The 16,486-nt window shown below is 33.3% G+C and overlaps 2 protein-coding genes across 2 annotated transcripts in view; both read left to right on the plus strand.

Moving 5' to 3' along the window:
• Nucleotides 1–14,511, plus strand: part of LOC136034181 (protein spinster-like) — a 43,346-nt gene extending 28,835 nt beyond the window's left edge. The window contains exons 7-9 of the mRNA XM_065715361.1: nucleotides 3,783–3,881; nucleotides 7,117–7,357; nucleotides 10,525–14,511. Coding sequence (XP_065571433.1) covers nucleotides 3,783–3,881; nucleotides 7,117–7,357; nucleotides 10,525–10,640 — 456 coding nt within the window. The 3' untranslated portion in view covers nucleotides 10,641–14,511. The remainder of the gene's footprint in view (nucleotides 1–3,782; nucleotides 3,882–7,116; nucleotides 7,358–10,524) is intronic.
• Nucleotides 1–16,486, plus strand: part of LOC136033659 (alpha-aminoadipic semialdehyde dehydrogenase-like) — a 372,653-nt gene that overhangs the window by 198,105 nt on the left and 158,062 nt on the right. The window lies entirely within an intron of this gene.

The raw sequence follows: 16,486 nt of genomic DNA on the forward strand, positions 1-16,486 counted from the left end.
GTTAAGATACATCGTAATTATTAACTAAAAAGCCCTGAAAGCTTATTTGGTCCTTGCTTCTAGGAGAAAATAATTTATAAACTATCATATCGAGCCTGAACCCTTTGAAAGACGTAACTAAAGCGCTGACTGCTAATTCTTGTCACTTTTAGTTGAGATCTGATGGATACGGACGGTAACTATATTGCGTCATAGTGGCTGGATAGACCATAGACACTGGGAACCACAATTGCAACTTTTAACCGGGTTTGAATGAATTGCAAGTTTGCGAAGTATTTCTGCTGATTTAGATATATTTTGAAAACTGTAGCCCCCCCCCCCCTCTCTCTCACAACAAAGGTCAAATCTGGTGCACATATTCTAGTAAATATGCAAATGGCAAGAATATAGGGATCTCTTCTCCTCGTCCTATCACAGATAAAACCCATATCAGAGTCAGAGAAGCTGTAACTTTAATACCTATATCTGTCCGGGTCTTGTTGAGGTCTGATTGACGCTTTTAGTGGATATTCTGGCAACTTGAATTTTCGACCCCTTATTACCCAAACTGGTCAGACAAGTTCTAGACCCCTACAACCTCCATCGAATCATACCTTTTTTGCCTCTGCTTAAGTTAGGTGAGATGAAATAATCGGGTCTGGCAAGTGTCCTATTAACAACAGTTTAGAGTCCCTTCTCCATATTTAGCCGTCAAGTCAGATACTTATGCAGAAAAGCAGCCATGTATAAAAATATCTCACACTTTTACCAAAGTATGTCGAAACGACGAAATAACAATTATACAAGCAATTCTCCTCCATTCACGTCATACACAACACTATTTTTAATATAAAAAACGGCAATTAAATATACTCTTATCACTTGGTGTCAGATCACCGATCGACTAATATGCCATTGGCAGTATTTACTGACTAGAGAATATTTGCCGCTCAGTGTCCAATCCAATCGTGTCCAAAAACCCAATCGGCCAAAAAAAAAAATCGGCAAGTGTGTTCTGGCCTGTGCATCTTTCGTTTTGTTTCATTTTTATACTCATTAGTTGACTAGAAAAATTTTCTGGGATACTATTAGAAATTTGGTAGCTTTAAATGATCTTTCATGGCCATTTGGGACAAGGGTAAAGGTGGAGGGGATAGCTCTTATGAGCTAGAGATTTGCGACGAAAAAAGATGTTAAATTAGGTTGGTGGTATTTGCCTGGATTCTTTGTCAAATAAAATATATTTGTTTTCACAATCTTAAAAACCAAATGTTGCTATTTCCCTCTAAAATTCAGTTTCGGGTTTTAGAGGGACAAAGAACTAGCTTTGGAGGGATGTTACTAATTTGAACTCATGATAAACGCCAACAAGAACATTCATCTGAGAGACGAGTCTTACACTTGTAAATCATATGTTAACAGGCAAATTGCGTTAAGAGTATATTACTAGATATATTTACAATCATATTACCCTTAAATTATCCTGTAAAACCAAATCCTAGGCTTTGCCATGATTGATTTGGGTATTTATCGGTTATATAATAGACAATATAAAATTTCGACACAAGAAACTGGTCAAGTAACTTCTTTATACTGTCGATCATTTGGATACATAATTATAAGTTACAGTTTTACAACTTTCCTAATAAAGTATTATGTTTTCATCATATTTCGTTTTATTTCATTAGCTTTATCAAAAGTTTGGGCTATATATTTGCACATTAGGAGGGTGGGGTAAAGTATAGCATATGTTAAATACAGCAATGGTTGGTTTACGCATTCAATATATGCTATGCTTCACCCCCAGCCCCCCCCCCCCCTTAATGTGCAAATATATAACCAAAATTTGTTTCTGAACTATTATATATTCATCATATTCTGTTTAATTTCATTAGCATTAATCGAACTTCACTTATATAACCGATAAGTACCTTGATTTGTTATAATTGGATCATGAGAAAGTAGCTAATAGTTTAAAAGTCGTATTATGATGCTACCACTTTTCGTTTGTTCTTTTACTTGATATAGCGTATTACTAATTTACGTGGTATGTAATACTGAAATATGTGTTACACGTGAATGTCATTGTGTAGGGGAAAGCCTAGCCTTACCAGGAAGTCTATTTAGAATGGGAAAATACCACAATGAGTTGTCTGCGAACGCCAATATGGCATGATTTTGTTAGTTTTTCGTTAAAACCTGTGGAAATTTAAAAAAGAGCACGGTTTTGAAAAAAAAATAGCAACAAATCTTGTCAAGGAAAAACCACCAAGCGATGTCATAGCGTGAATTTTGACTGATTTGTCTGATTAATGCGAGACGTGATAGATAAGACTTGTACTAAATGAAAAAAAAATGTTTCATTTGGAAAATTACTTTGCTCTACCAAAATCTTCAGAGTCCTTAACGTTTTGTTCATTTGAGAGTCCAAAATTAAATTAGGAAACGAAATTCCATCATTTTTAGTTTTTCACTTAATGCATTTTAGATTTTGTGTAGAGCAACTCTTGAGAGGTCTTGCACTTGCAACCAAGTTTTATCGTTTAGGGAGATTTCATAGCTCAAGTTTCCAATTTTAGATTTAGATTTTTTTTTTTTTTCCTGTCCATAAAATTTATTGGAATTCTTTTTGTACGTATGTCACGCGAAAAGGGCTTGAGAAATTATTGTGTAAAATTTAAAGATACTAAAAAAATCGGATTACATTTTCCAATTCAAAGTAATAAATTACGTTTGGAAAACTTTTAAACCAAAATTTTTTGCCCAAAAAAGTTTTTTAAGAAGAAAAGAAATCACAAATAAATTAGACGCGATAGAAAATTTCTGAGAAGTGATAGATCTTCATTGAAACTTAAGCATTAAAAATATTGAGCTAAGCTAATTTCGTACTTGCCAATACGTTCGCTAAGTTTTTTATCTAAAAGAAAAAATCACTATAAAATCCTAAATAGTTAAACATCTCTTTTTAAGTTCTTAAAAAGAGATCGAAATTGCTTGTGCTTTTGTCATGGGTGCGGTCTCGTGAAGCTGTTCAACGGTTCGTAATTATACTGTACTTTTATACTGTACTTTTTGTCTTGACTCTCCCCTTTATTTTAGCAAAGTTAGATGAATCTAATTTGTATTTACTGTATCCAGGAATGTAAGATTTTCTTCTGCATTTTCTACAATGACTGTTTTGAACCACCATCACCATAAATTTACCGTTGGTGCATGCCTGCGGTTGATCCCCCTTCGTCGCCTTATCTGGCTGGTTACTTTTGTTTATTTATAGTCATTCATTTGTTATAATCTTTAAGGTGTTATTATATCAATGATTTGTTTTGTTTTTGTTTTTTTGTTGTTGTTGTGGATTTCTCGTTTCTTCTCTTACTTCGTCGTCTTTTATTTTTGTGGGTGGTACCCAATACCTGGGGTTTTTCCAGTTAATGAAAATACAATTAATCTATAAGTAGTGGCTTCTATCTACACAAATGTAAGGAAGAGGAGGAGGGATAAAAATGTAGTTTTCAATATTTAGGGGGGACAGTTTTTTTCCAATTTTTCAACAAAAAACAAAAAAGCGTAGTTGTTCATATTTTTCGATTTGTATTTGTTCACATTCTTTATATGATGCATCACGGAAATGTGGGGGGGATATAGTTTCCCCATGAAAACACAAAAAAGACAAACTTTTCAATGAAGTTAACAAAAAAAAAAATTCGAAATGAGGAGTGTGGGAGGGATGGTAAATATTTATAGCGTACGATATACTTCGTTTTTTCAACTGCAATGTTTTGTCTCAATTTTTCATCTGTTTTTAGTACGTGGTTGTTCCTACACGACGATCAACTGCATCTGCTTTGCAAATTTTTACTGGCAAGGCCCTTGGTGATGCAATCAGCCCTTACTTGATTGGTTTGGTAGGTTCAGCCTCTTGTTTTCTTTTTGCCATTGCCATATATGTTTAATTTTTGTGGTTTAAAACCTAATCTGTGCTTAATTCACGTCTGACTGAGACATACTCGCGCTTTTGTACAAAGACAGTAACTTATTTAATTGAGAATGGAACCTAATTTAGAGCGTCAGAAATAAAATTGTCAGTTTCATGGATAGACTTTTTGGCAAATATTGAAAATCAGCTTATTTGGCTTGACATAAAAAAAAAATATGCTAACACTGGAAAATCTGTTATGTAACTTACGAAATAATGAGGGCGGAAATTAATGTATGAATTCACCTTTTCAGTGAAACTTCAGACACTCTGGGATAATGGAGTCAGCACTGGCACGTACGCAGGGGGGGGGCCTTCGGGCCCCGAAATTTTGCGAAATGTTTAATTTCCCCATGGTTTCTTGGGATATCTGGCAAAAGTAGGGCATTTATTAAGAATCTAGATACATGTGTGAAGCCTTTTTTGGGGGATTTTACAGCATACAATTATCCGGTCAAGTCACTGCCCAATTATTAACCCATTTTTGTAACTTTTTACCCTCTTTGAAGTAATTAGCAATTGTACTGCTATTTTTTTTTTTTTTTTTTTTTTTTTTTTTTTTGTAAAGAGAGTTTGCTTTCCACAGCAAAACAGAATTATCCTTGATATTAGGGCGTTTATCCCCCCTTTTATGGATAAAGTACAGTTTTTAATGAATGAATTTTGGAAACTATCATTTTTCATTAAAATCTACGTTTTTGCAATAGAAGAACAACCCCCCACAGCACCCATATTGCACCGTTAACCCTAAAATTTCCCTGTCAGTGGGATATAATAGATTAATCACTGGTTCTAAATCGCTATGAACTTAACCTAAGCCTAAAACGTACTTTTGAGGCTTCAGTCTTCTTCTCCCAATCTCCTACATTACTACAGATTAAAGTTAATCTGTATCTTCCGAAGTACGTGCTTTTTGCATTACTAAATAAAAAAAAGTACTACTTTATATCTGCTGTTTCGAAGGTTTTGGCCCCCCCCCCCCCGAAAAAAAAAAATCCTGCGTACGTGCCTGAGTCAGCATGTAAAGACAAATATCAGCATTATATTAAGCATGGAATATTATTACTTTTTATCGTTTTATTTTCTGTTTTAATAGCCTATTATACTTAACAATAGCTATTGTTAAATAGCTTTTAGATTAAAATGGAAACAGATGAAAACAGCCTGAATAAAACGGATAGTCTAGTTATGTTATTTTTTTCTTTAAAGGCACGTAAGAAATCAGGTCGAAAATAGTATTTCTTTTTGTTTTCAGACCCTCCTGAATTATTTTGTAGTTCGGTATTTTATTTGTTAGATAGCGTCTCTTCTTTTCTTTCTCAATATTCCTGGTGATACCTGAACTAGTCCAAAGATCGTGTTCGTAGTACAAAACAGTTAATACAAAATTGGCCCTAAATTTTAATAGTTTCACTGAGGGAAGGGTTTCAGTTGGTCCCCTTTTTTCACCAACCTCATCAATAATACCAAAATAACAAGAATAAAATTTTCTTACTAAAGACGATGTTATTAAGTAGGAAATTCATTTTTCTCTAAAGGAATAAGAAACTTGCATATTTTGTGTCATCACTGAAGGTAGTAAGAAATAAGGTTACTAATAGGAATTGTATCTTATATCGCTGTTGATCTAGAATAGGGTCAATTTAAAAACCAATCCCTTTGCCTGGCCATTGTCAATACCAGGAAATCGCTAAAAATCCGCAAAAAAACACCTGAGTAATTTGACAGACTCGGGAGTTCCTTGTGGTTCTCTACCTGCATTAACTGAAATCCTTGCTGATACAGAGAACGTAAAAATTCATTGTCCTTTTAGTCAAATTTCATAGCCAACCACAGATTATCGATAGCTCTCGATGGTGGCTTGTCTTCTATGAAAATTCGCTTATGGGCCATTTGCGATCCCCAGCCGATTCTAAGGATCGCAAAATGATTTTCAGGTGTCAGATCCTCTTAAACACTTCAACTGCATTTACAAATTAATAAAATTGCGTTCTAAAAAAAAAAGAAGAAAAAAAATACTGGATAGTTTCATTGCTTCTTTTCAAAATCAATATAGACTAGAAATTGCTGTTCCTCTTTCTGTGTTGTTTATAATTGAAATTTATAATTGAGATATGTGTGAATGGATTTGCAATAATGGGGAAAAATGGCTGTAATTTAAGAAACGCAATGCAGCCTAGACAACATGACCTGATATCTTCCGTGTCTATGTGAAGGTGCTATTATTATTTTTGTTTTTATTCGTGTAAGTCGGTAATTTCACCCAAATTTAGCATGCAAAGATTGTGTTTCTTCCTTTATTAAACAAGGATAACGTCAAATTTCATAGGAATTTTGTAGGTGTAAATTTTAATTTCTGAATTGTGAAATTGTGTCTTTTCATAATACAGTTCCATAATAAAAATGTGTGTATTTTGCTATTTTGTATTTAGCATTACACTCGTGCTTAGTTTATTTGAACTTGTGACCAAGAGAAGCAAATTCAGGGAAAACAATGGAAACAAAAACCGTGTTCCTTTCTCATATTTATTCGGCGCAAGTTTCTTCGAATTTTCGTTTTCACTTGTTCAGCGTTTTGGGTTGCTCATTAATGAATTAACAGTAAATTTCTTCTTGATAATTTAGCAGCCGAAATTTTGTCAGTTAATTGCGTCACTAATTCATCAATAAATGGCTTTACATAGCCAACCAAGATGTTTCTAAAGTATTTCTAAATGTCCTGTCGTATAGACCTATTGTCTCTTCTTTGTGAATCCGGTACTTGTGCTGGAACTTATCAAGAAGCGGAGGAGCAGTTTTCTCTAAAAAATAAAACATGAATAATCTTAGAAAATGGCGCAGTAAATTATAAGAAGAAAGACATACCGGGGAAACTGGGTCTTCGGGACGCATATGCTTGTGAACTATAGCGCAAAGTATGTTCTTCTGAATAAAGGCAATTTTGATTTAAAATTTATTGTATTCAGTACTTTCGGAATGCTTGGGAAATACGAACAGGGTCGCAAATCTGAAATTTAACCCAGTATTTATTAAGTATAACGAGAAAACGATGTTTTGTTTTAAAAAAGAAAAAATTGGGAAGACATAGCTTACTAGGTCGCAAAATATTTTAATTTTAACACAAAAGTTAGATTGATGAAAACATGAAGTAAAGTTATTTCTAGATTTCTGATACAATGAAGCCTGTGATTCAACCGAAGTTTGAAGAGAGTTTGAAGTTAAATCCTCTTCCTATTGGGCAAAATTCTTCCCTACTCTTGAATACGGAAGTTAACTTTCTATCTCTACAATATGCTAGCTATGTAGCTATTGTCGTACAAGTCTTAGGCGGATTCTTCTTCGTTGCGGCATCTCTTTTCCTTCTGCAGGATAAATCAAAGGTTGATCTAGCCCTTGCTGAATCAGGTATTTTTCCTTTTCTTAGTTAACATATATGAAGTTGTAATATTAGTTTGACATCTTATGATGTTATGAAAGTGTGATTTTTTTGGTGTATTTCTTAACATTTATTTTCAATTTTTCTTCTAGAAATAAATGTCCAGAATTTTTATTTATTTCGGAACTTAACTAAAAATATATAAAATAATTTTTTATTTATTTGAGAATCAGACTTTCCTGCTCCTGTATAAATTATAGGGTTCTACGTGCCAGCTTGAATTGAAGATCATTAAAAAGTTTCCCAGCTCTGTGATTTTCATTGAGTAAATAAGTTGTGGATGAATAATGCTATAGTTATAGGTTGGATACTTTTTAATAGCTTTAAATAATGATCAACAATGTTTTTTTTAGACAGCGTTTGCGTAGTAACAAGAATGGTTTGCTAAGCTTGAATTGTTTATATTTTATTTCCTGAGTGCCTGGTGTTATTCTAGAATTATTTTCTTCTCTATATTTTGCTGAATAAAAAATTTTATCAATTAATTAATTGTATTTTCTTATCAAATCCAAACGATTGTTCCCGATTTTTTTTTTTTTTTTATGTGTCACTTATCTTCTGTGTTATAGTAGTTCAGAAAGATATGTTTTAGTATCCGAAACTAAAAGGTATATCTCCTCCCTTGCTTTTGAAAGTTTTGGGAACTCATTGACATACCCCATTATCTTATGGACTCATATATATATATATATATATATATATATATATATATATATATATATATATATATATATATATATATATATATATATATATATATATATATGTATAAATTTGGTCAACACATCCTCTGTCTTTTCTAAAGCTGCACTGCACTTCTCTTAAAACTTTGTCTACTGCATCTCTGAGTCTAAAAAGTATCGTAGAAGTATCGTAAAAAGTATCGTAGAATATAGAAGTAGACTTAAATAGCTAGTTGGGCCTGTTTGAAACGCCTCATAGAATACACCCTGGAGAATTTAAATTAAGAAGAATACTTATTACAGATAATGCTAGCAATACAGAAATAGATCTAAATAGCCAATTTGGCCTGCTTGAAACACCCTAAGAACTTTTAAATTAAGAACAATACTTATTACAGATAATGCTAGCAATATAGAAGTAGACCTAAATAGCCAGTTTGGCCTATTTGAAACACCTCACCAAATCTAATCTATTCTAACCTAACCTGTTATCATCAAACCGTGCATTTTAATGCAAAAGTTGACTGAGAACACTGACTAAATCCAAGGAGAAAAAAGGTATTTCGGACATTCACCATTTTTCGGACATATATTCATATATATATATATATATATATATATATATATATATATATATATATATATATATATATATATATATATATATATATATATATATATATATATATATATATATGCCCGGCACCGGGTCCCGGCACTTGGCACGTGGCAGGCTTCTATATATGGATTGTCTCTGTCGCTTGTCTTCTAACACAGACAATTCGAGCCTTTTCTTGATGTCATGACGTCCAAATGGGTCTTAAATTCGAAGTAGTGCCTTTGTAAAATTACGTTTCTTTTATTGAAACTTTTGCCTCGGCTTGTCTTTGGTCATTATGAGACATATCGCTGAACCTGTTTCGTTTAATTGTTCAGATGGTGGGACAAAAACTTCTTCTTTTGCCTCGACTTGTCTTTTGTCATTATGAAAGACATATCGTTGAAGCTTTGTTTCTTTTAATTGTTCGGGCGATGGGAGAAATACTTCTTCTTTTGCCTCGGCATGTCTTTGGTCATTACGACACATATCGTTGAACATTTTTTTTGTTTAATTGTTCAGGTGGTGGACAAAAACTTCCTCTTTTGCCTCGACCTGTCTTTTGTCATTATGAAAGACATATCGCTGAAGCTTTGTTTCTTTTAATTATTCAGGTGGTGGGACAAAACAGCTTCTTTTGCCTCAGTTTTTTTTTTATTGTTATTGAAGACATATCCCTGAACCTTTGTTTCTTTTAACTGTTCGGGTGGTGGGACAGAAACTTCATTTTCTTTCAACGATTTATGTAGTTCCGGTTTTTGATTGTCAAAGGTAGGGTAGGCATTGATGACCTTATTCATGTCAAAATACAAAACCTAAGAATCATTGCTATCATTTTCAATTTGTTTAGTTGGTTTTAGCTTTGCTTGTCTTTCGTCATTATGAAATACATATTGCCGAACCATAGTTTTTTTAACAAAGGTATGGTAGGCATTGATGACTTCATTTATGTCAAAATCCCAAACCCAATCATCATTGCTATCATTTTCAGTTTTGACACGTTTTGATTCTCGCTGTCCAGGTTGATTTTCATTGACTCGCTCACATACTTGGTGTCGCATGTTTTCTTCCGCGTGGGTCTTTGCTTTCCAGTTATATTTTTGACATGCTCACATGCTCAGTATCGCATGTCTTCTAACCGCGTGTGTCTGCTCATCATTTCATTTTTGACTCGCTCACATGCTCGGTATAATTTTTACAGATTGTATTTTTTGAACCAGCCAAAAAAAATTCTGTGTGCAAAATTTCAATATTGATTTTTAAATTGTGTAATGGGGTATGCTCCATTTGGGTTGTAAGTCCCTATATAAAGTATTTCTCCCATTTTCACTCTAAACCTAGTAATATCTATTTATATTTAACGCAAGGGTTTTTTGCGTTTTTTGGTAAGGTAAAAATTAAAATCCTCTTCTCCCCCCTACTCCTGTCTGAAAATTTGAGGAGCTCAATTATTTTACCAGTCAATTGGAAATTTTGTTTCCCCATGTTGTCTTGAAAATTTTACTATATTTTGGTTGTCTTATCTGTAATAAATACTTAGTCAGAGCCTTAAGCTAATTAATCATGAACTACATATTTGCCTTGATCGCAAAATGGTGGGATATACCAAACTCAGGCCCTTGTATGCTTGTACATAAAATGTACAAGGAACAATATAATGCTACCAACCACGCTTATAAGAACCAGAACAGACCAAAGTTTATTGTTATATTTTATTTTAGAACGATACTAATAACAAATGGTTAATTATGACTAATACCAGTTCGCCTCTGTAACGCACTTAAAATTTTGCATAGTTTCTCACATTACTGCACATCAATCAATGAAAAACAAAATTAGAATATGGTACTTTCAGGGGAAGAAGATGAAGAACGATTGAAGTTAACAGTACCCGTCCAAAGAGAGATGAGTGATCTTAGTAACGTTTCCCCTGTTTCTGTTGAAGGAGAAGCGCTAAATGTACCCACCTAATCTCCGTGATGGATCTTTTTACATATCGATATTTTGTAGCTAAGGTCCACAGTTAGTGCCTTTTTATTATATTTAAAGTTTTAAATTTAGGTATTTGTTGTATTTTAGGATTGCAGCAGTATGAATTATGCCTTAACATTGTTTTTGATTATTTATTTGATTGCATTATGGGCTTCATCAGAACGAAGATTTCTTATCAGTTTCTCACTTCACTTATCATTGAGCCAATTTATAATTGCAATAATTCAACATTTTAAAAAATCCCTGTAGTGAAAAAACTGACATTTCATCTTTTTTAGTAAAAAATTATAAAGATCAGCTATTCAAATTCTTTAAGAAAACAAAAAATCTTTTGGATCGCCATTGAATTTTTTTTTATCCCCAAGTAGTGCACTAATGAAGGCTTCATCTTCTTTCTTTTAGGTTGTACGATAATCTTGACCCACGAAAGCAATTAGTAGTTGGATTAATTTAATCGCAGTTAATTTGTCAGCCATTGCTACCGTACCCATTCTAAATTACTGTCATACTACCCATGTCTACCAATTCTAACTTAAAACTAAAAAAGAAATTGGAATTAAACTCTTATTATTTCTCGCTTCAAACTCTAAAACTGGCATAGTTTCTAGATAACAACTGAAAAGTACTTTCAACTCGATGAATTTCAAATTTCCTGTCAAAAGCTTTGAGAGAAGACGTATGTGGTAATAAATTTACAATCTATAGAATCTTGAACATGAACATTAATAGTAAATACAAGCGATTATACTGTTTACAGACGTAGACAGTGAGATGAACGAGATTTCTGTACGATTTACTGTATTATTTAATCGCTCTGATGAGTATCCATGACAATAGTTTTCTGAAAAACATAAATCAACTTTTCTGACGCTTGTTTTCAACTTTTTCAAGCCAGTTTTTTTTGTATATGTTTTAATTTCCTTTGTTCTGATTGAACTGAATTCTTCCTCGAAAATCCAAACACGCTGAAAATTTTCTTTGGTCGATTCCCCCTGGGTATCTGCGCATACGAAATAGTTTTCAGCTTTTTCAAACCAGCTTTTTTTTGTATGTTTAAACTTCATCAAGCTAGTTTGTCTGCAAAACAAGTTTTACAACCTCAACTTTTAAACAAACTCACATTTCCAAACTACTCTTTAGTTCCGAATATGTTGAATATCCACCTATCCAAGCATTGCTTATCCGTGGGTTTCTGAAAAAATGGAAGTTCATTTGTACAATATCTGTTAACTCTTCTCAATGAATCTGCTTTTCGACGGGTAACCCATGGCCTATACCGGAATTTCTCAGAAAACTCTAGATTTTGTTCGGCTTCGGCATAATAATGTTGTAAAGTCCTCGTTTCTCTAATTAGGTTCTGAAGTTTTGTTAGTATGTCTTGATATTTGTTATCGCATTTAAAATGCATAGAAAAATACCATACTGTCATCATACTTTATACTGTTGCTCCTAATTTTTAAGCAGCTCAATGTTAGTTTGTTCTAGTCTTCCAGAGACTGTTAGGTTTCAGTGAGTATTTCTTCTTATTGTTGTCTTTTTTTGTCTCTTACTTCTACTTTTTTGGTTGATCAGGGACGCTCGAGTAGCTGAACTTGCGCATTTATTTTATTCTTTCATTAAAGTCTTTGTTTATTATTTTTCTTTATGTTGACGTAGTGAAACGCCAAAAGTAACCTTAGATTGGTTTAGTACTAAAGTAGATTAAATCCCTTTTTAATTTTTAAAGTACGGATGCTCCAAACGCAGCTTCATTCATGAACCAAGTTCAAATTCATGTGCAGGTGCTGAAATACTTCAGCATCTGCAGATAAAATATATGGTTTTCTTTCGTAAGAATACTGCGCCATATCAGCTGTTTATGTTATTACTTAGAGTTATACTAAAAAATTTCCATTTTTTGTCATAAAAACTTGGTCCTACAAATGTTTACTTCTCAGACATAATCGTAAACAAAAATTTGTGTAGTTTTTTAAGAATACTTGGGAAGTGTTTTTAAAAGTGATGTGTAGTTTTTATGTATTGTCTGTATAAAACTGCGAAAGTTGTATTTTTCTTCAGTTCTGTGGTAGATTTTATCAGTGTAACTCTTTGTGTCAGTTGACATATTTTTTTCTGTTATTAATAGGTACATGACGTGACTCTGTTGTGCCAATTTACAAGATCTTTATTGTCGGTTTGAGACTCGATTTTTGTATCCCTTCGCCCTTCCAGCGAAAATCCTGGTTACACCCTTTTGCTTGACCTCATTGATTTGATCTGTTTTTTATTTCACTCTCATGAAACCTAAAAGATTGTTTTTTTTTACCGAAGGATTTTGCTTCTTTTTTCGTTTTACGTTGAAAAATAGGGTTGAAAATTTGTCATAAAAAAGAAAACTAGATTACTCCTAAGTAGTTACGTAGCCACAAACCTTTTTTCCCGAAGAGATTTGTAATGCTCTTCTTCATGTTTGGGTTGTTATGGAGATACTTTTGCATAATTTCATCACCAAAATCAAATCCTGGGCCCTGCAGCAGGCTTTTGCAGCTGAGTTTGAACTCCGATTCGTGAATAAGATTCGTAATTATATCTATTGCCTTATAAAAGTGGGAGCTGGCGCTAGTTTAAAAAAATCACCAGTGTTGTCCAACGATTGGCTTCTCTAAAGTTGGAATTTTTTATACCTACCAATCGTTTGTATATGAGTCTCCTTTTCTAGTAGTTGATTTGACTCTGAAGAGGCTCGGTTTTTAAATTCCTAAAAAGAGTTTTCTCTTCCCCTTTTTTGAGAATAACGAAACTTTAGGGTTAAAAGACAATTACATGTCTCCTTGTCTTGCAGATCATCATTTTCAAAAACCCGGTCACGATCAAATCGTAAAAAAAAATTTTTCATTTTTATCTTTCTTTGAGAAACAGTGGCTAGCCTAGTGAAGAGATTACAAGATTATTTGAGCTTCGCCTAGAACTATTACTTCAGTTTAATTTTAAATCGTAGCTAACAAACTCTTTTATAAAATTCTGAAGTTAATGGAATGAAGATTCCTTGAAGTATTAAATCGAAGACTCTAGATGTTTTCTTTTATTTTTCTTTCTTACTGTCTCTTTTTTTTTCTCCGCCTCCTTTTTATCTCTTAGTATGTTATGCACAAAAATGATTATATGCGCAAAAATGGAGGGATGCTTTGTATACTAGAGGAGTCCTCTGGACATGGTCTTGGGGAGGATTTGCACCTTATTTAAACGTTGCTTAAGAATATTTTATTAAAAGCCTGTGATTTGAATAAAAAAAAGTTTTAGGACTTCGATGAGGGCACAAGTAACCATTATTATGTCGTAGAAGCACTTATAGATGGGTATCTAATTTTGTAATTATCGATATTACATAGTTGCCTTTTTATTATTGACGCTGTAACTTTTGTTATTATCTTGATGAAATAACCGACGGAACCTACAGATAGAACTTGTTTATATAGCCTGTAATAATTCTATTTGATTTAACCAGGTCCTTTAACTCAGTTCCAAGCAAATTAATCATATTTTTACCTTTCTCTCTCCCTTCACCTCTATTTCTTTAGCTCTTGGTTTCTTTTTCTATCTCTCTCTATTTTCTCTTTTTGACTTTTTTATGCTTCTTTTCTTAATTTTTCTTGCAATCTTTTCTTCGTATTTTAGCGGAACTAACTTCTTTTATTCTTCCCTTCCCTTCTTTCTATGTCTCTCAACTTTTTACTTTTCTTATCGTAATTCTTTACTTTATTTGTAGTTGCGAATTTTTTCTGTCTTTTAAGTAGAATTGATTAGTGTTAATTTAATGTACAGTTACTTTTTTATTTTCTAATTTTAGGCAATAAAGGCAATCTTCTTATTACCCTGAAAATGATAATCAGTCACCTATGCAAAGGAATAGACATTCAGAATCACTTAATTTGCTAGAGACCCTTGGTTGCTTGCATATAGAGTATCCTGTCAATTGTTCCACCCACCCCTGTATAAGTTGGCTCCCTCTCCCCGAATTAAAATCCTCTCTGGTGTGCCACTGATTGCAAGCCTCATGTTTTTGACAATTATTTAAGTACCAGAGACAACGCTATAGCATTGCGTAATGTAAAGGCCATAAGGCTTCAAAGTTTTTTTTTTTTTTTTTTCCAGAGACACTTTATGTGGAAGGGGTGGTCGTATAAGCTTTGGAGGAGGCTCATTTGATGCGTCAATAAAATTTGACGCTTTCTCTCAACTCTACTTTTTAAAACAGTAAAAAACCTTAGCGTAAAGAGCGGGGCGTTGAGGAAGGAGCAACCCCTTTCATTTACGAAGCAATTTCTGTTCGTTTTAAATTTCAATGTCGCTGCTTACTTTCAGTTAAAAAAACTAGTTTTTTTTTATTTAATTTCCGAAAGTTTTTGAATTAATGCATGTTTTGATTTTGGCTCTCCGCAGATGAATAATTAAAACGAAATTTGCATATTTATTTTTTGGCTCAATGGCTTTCTCATAGTTTTGATCGAACGATTTTGAGAAAAAAAGGAGCAGGGAGGAAGCCTAGTTGCCCCCTCAATTTTTTGGCTACTTAAAAAGGCAACTAGAGCTTTTAATTTTTTACGAGCGTTTTTATTATTAAAAGATATACGTAGCTTACGAATTAGCTTACGTAACGAACTTCTGTATTTGTATATTTTTATTACGTATATGAGGGGGTTTACTCCATCGTCCAAACCTCGCTCTTTACAGTAATGTTTAAATTTTGTCCCAATTCCTTAAGAATGGCCGCTGAATCACAAAGGCCGTAGAATAAATAGTTGAAACTACTAAAAATACTTTAGCGTAAAGAGCGAGGTATTCGGAGGAGGTGAACCCCTCATATGCGTAAGAATTTCTTTTTGTTTTAAGCTTTAATGCTGCTTCTTATTTTCAGTTGAAAAAACTTCTTCATATTTATTTTTTCATTTTTTTTTTTTAAATAATGCTAGAAAATCCTGCGCTCCCTTCATGGAAATTTTCTTCCCTCATGGCAAATTCCTCCATAGAAAAGTTTCCCCAACATATCTCCCTCTTCTCAACAACTCCCCCCCCCCAATTAAAAAATTCTCCTGAAAACGTCTGTACATTTCCCAATAACGATTACTATGTATAAGCACTGGTCAAAGTTTGTAACTTATAGCCCCTCCCAATGGGACTGTGAGGGAGTAAGTCGTCCCCAAAGACATACTTCTAAGGTTTTTAGACTTTGCTGAATAAAATGGCTATCTCAGAATTTTGATCCGATGACTTAGGGAAATAATTGGCGTTGGAGGGGGCCAAGGTGCCCTCCATTTTTTGGTCACTTAAAAAGGGGCACTAGAACTTTCTATTTCCTTTAGAATGAGCCCTCTCGCAACAATCTAGGACCATGGGTCGATACGATCACCCCTGTAAAAAAAATTAACACGCATCCGTGATCTGCCTTCTGACAAAAAATTCAAAATTCCACATTTTTGTAGATAGGAGCTTGAAACTTTTTCTCATGCTCGTAACTTTTGCTGGGTAAGACTAAATTTGATGAAAATTATATATTTAAAATCAACATTAAACTGCAATTTTTTTTATGTAGTTACTGCTATCAAAATTCCGTTTTTAGAGTTTTGGTTATTTTGATAACTGATTCTCTTACTTATAATTATCATTCTCTTATTTAAGTTGCTATAAAGTTGTGTAAATTTAGTTTACCTTCTTTTATTATAATAATTGAGAGAGGAAAATTCGAACACAAGTGAAAATTAGATTTAGGATTGGTTGTTAGACTACGGTCGTCTTCAGGAAGTAGGGGCTATGTACTTCTACTGAATGGTGTCTTCACTACAAACAAG

This window comes from Artemia franciscana, chromosome 12 (genome assembly GCF_032884065.1).
Source record: "Artemia franciscana chromosome 12, ASM3288406v1, whole genome shotgun sequence".
Lineage (NCBI taxonomy): Eukaryota > Metazoa > Arthropoda > Branchiopoda > Anostraca > Artemiidae > Artemia > Artemia franciscana.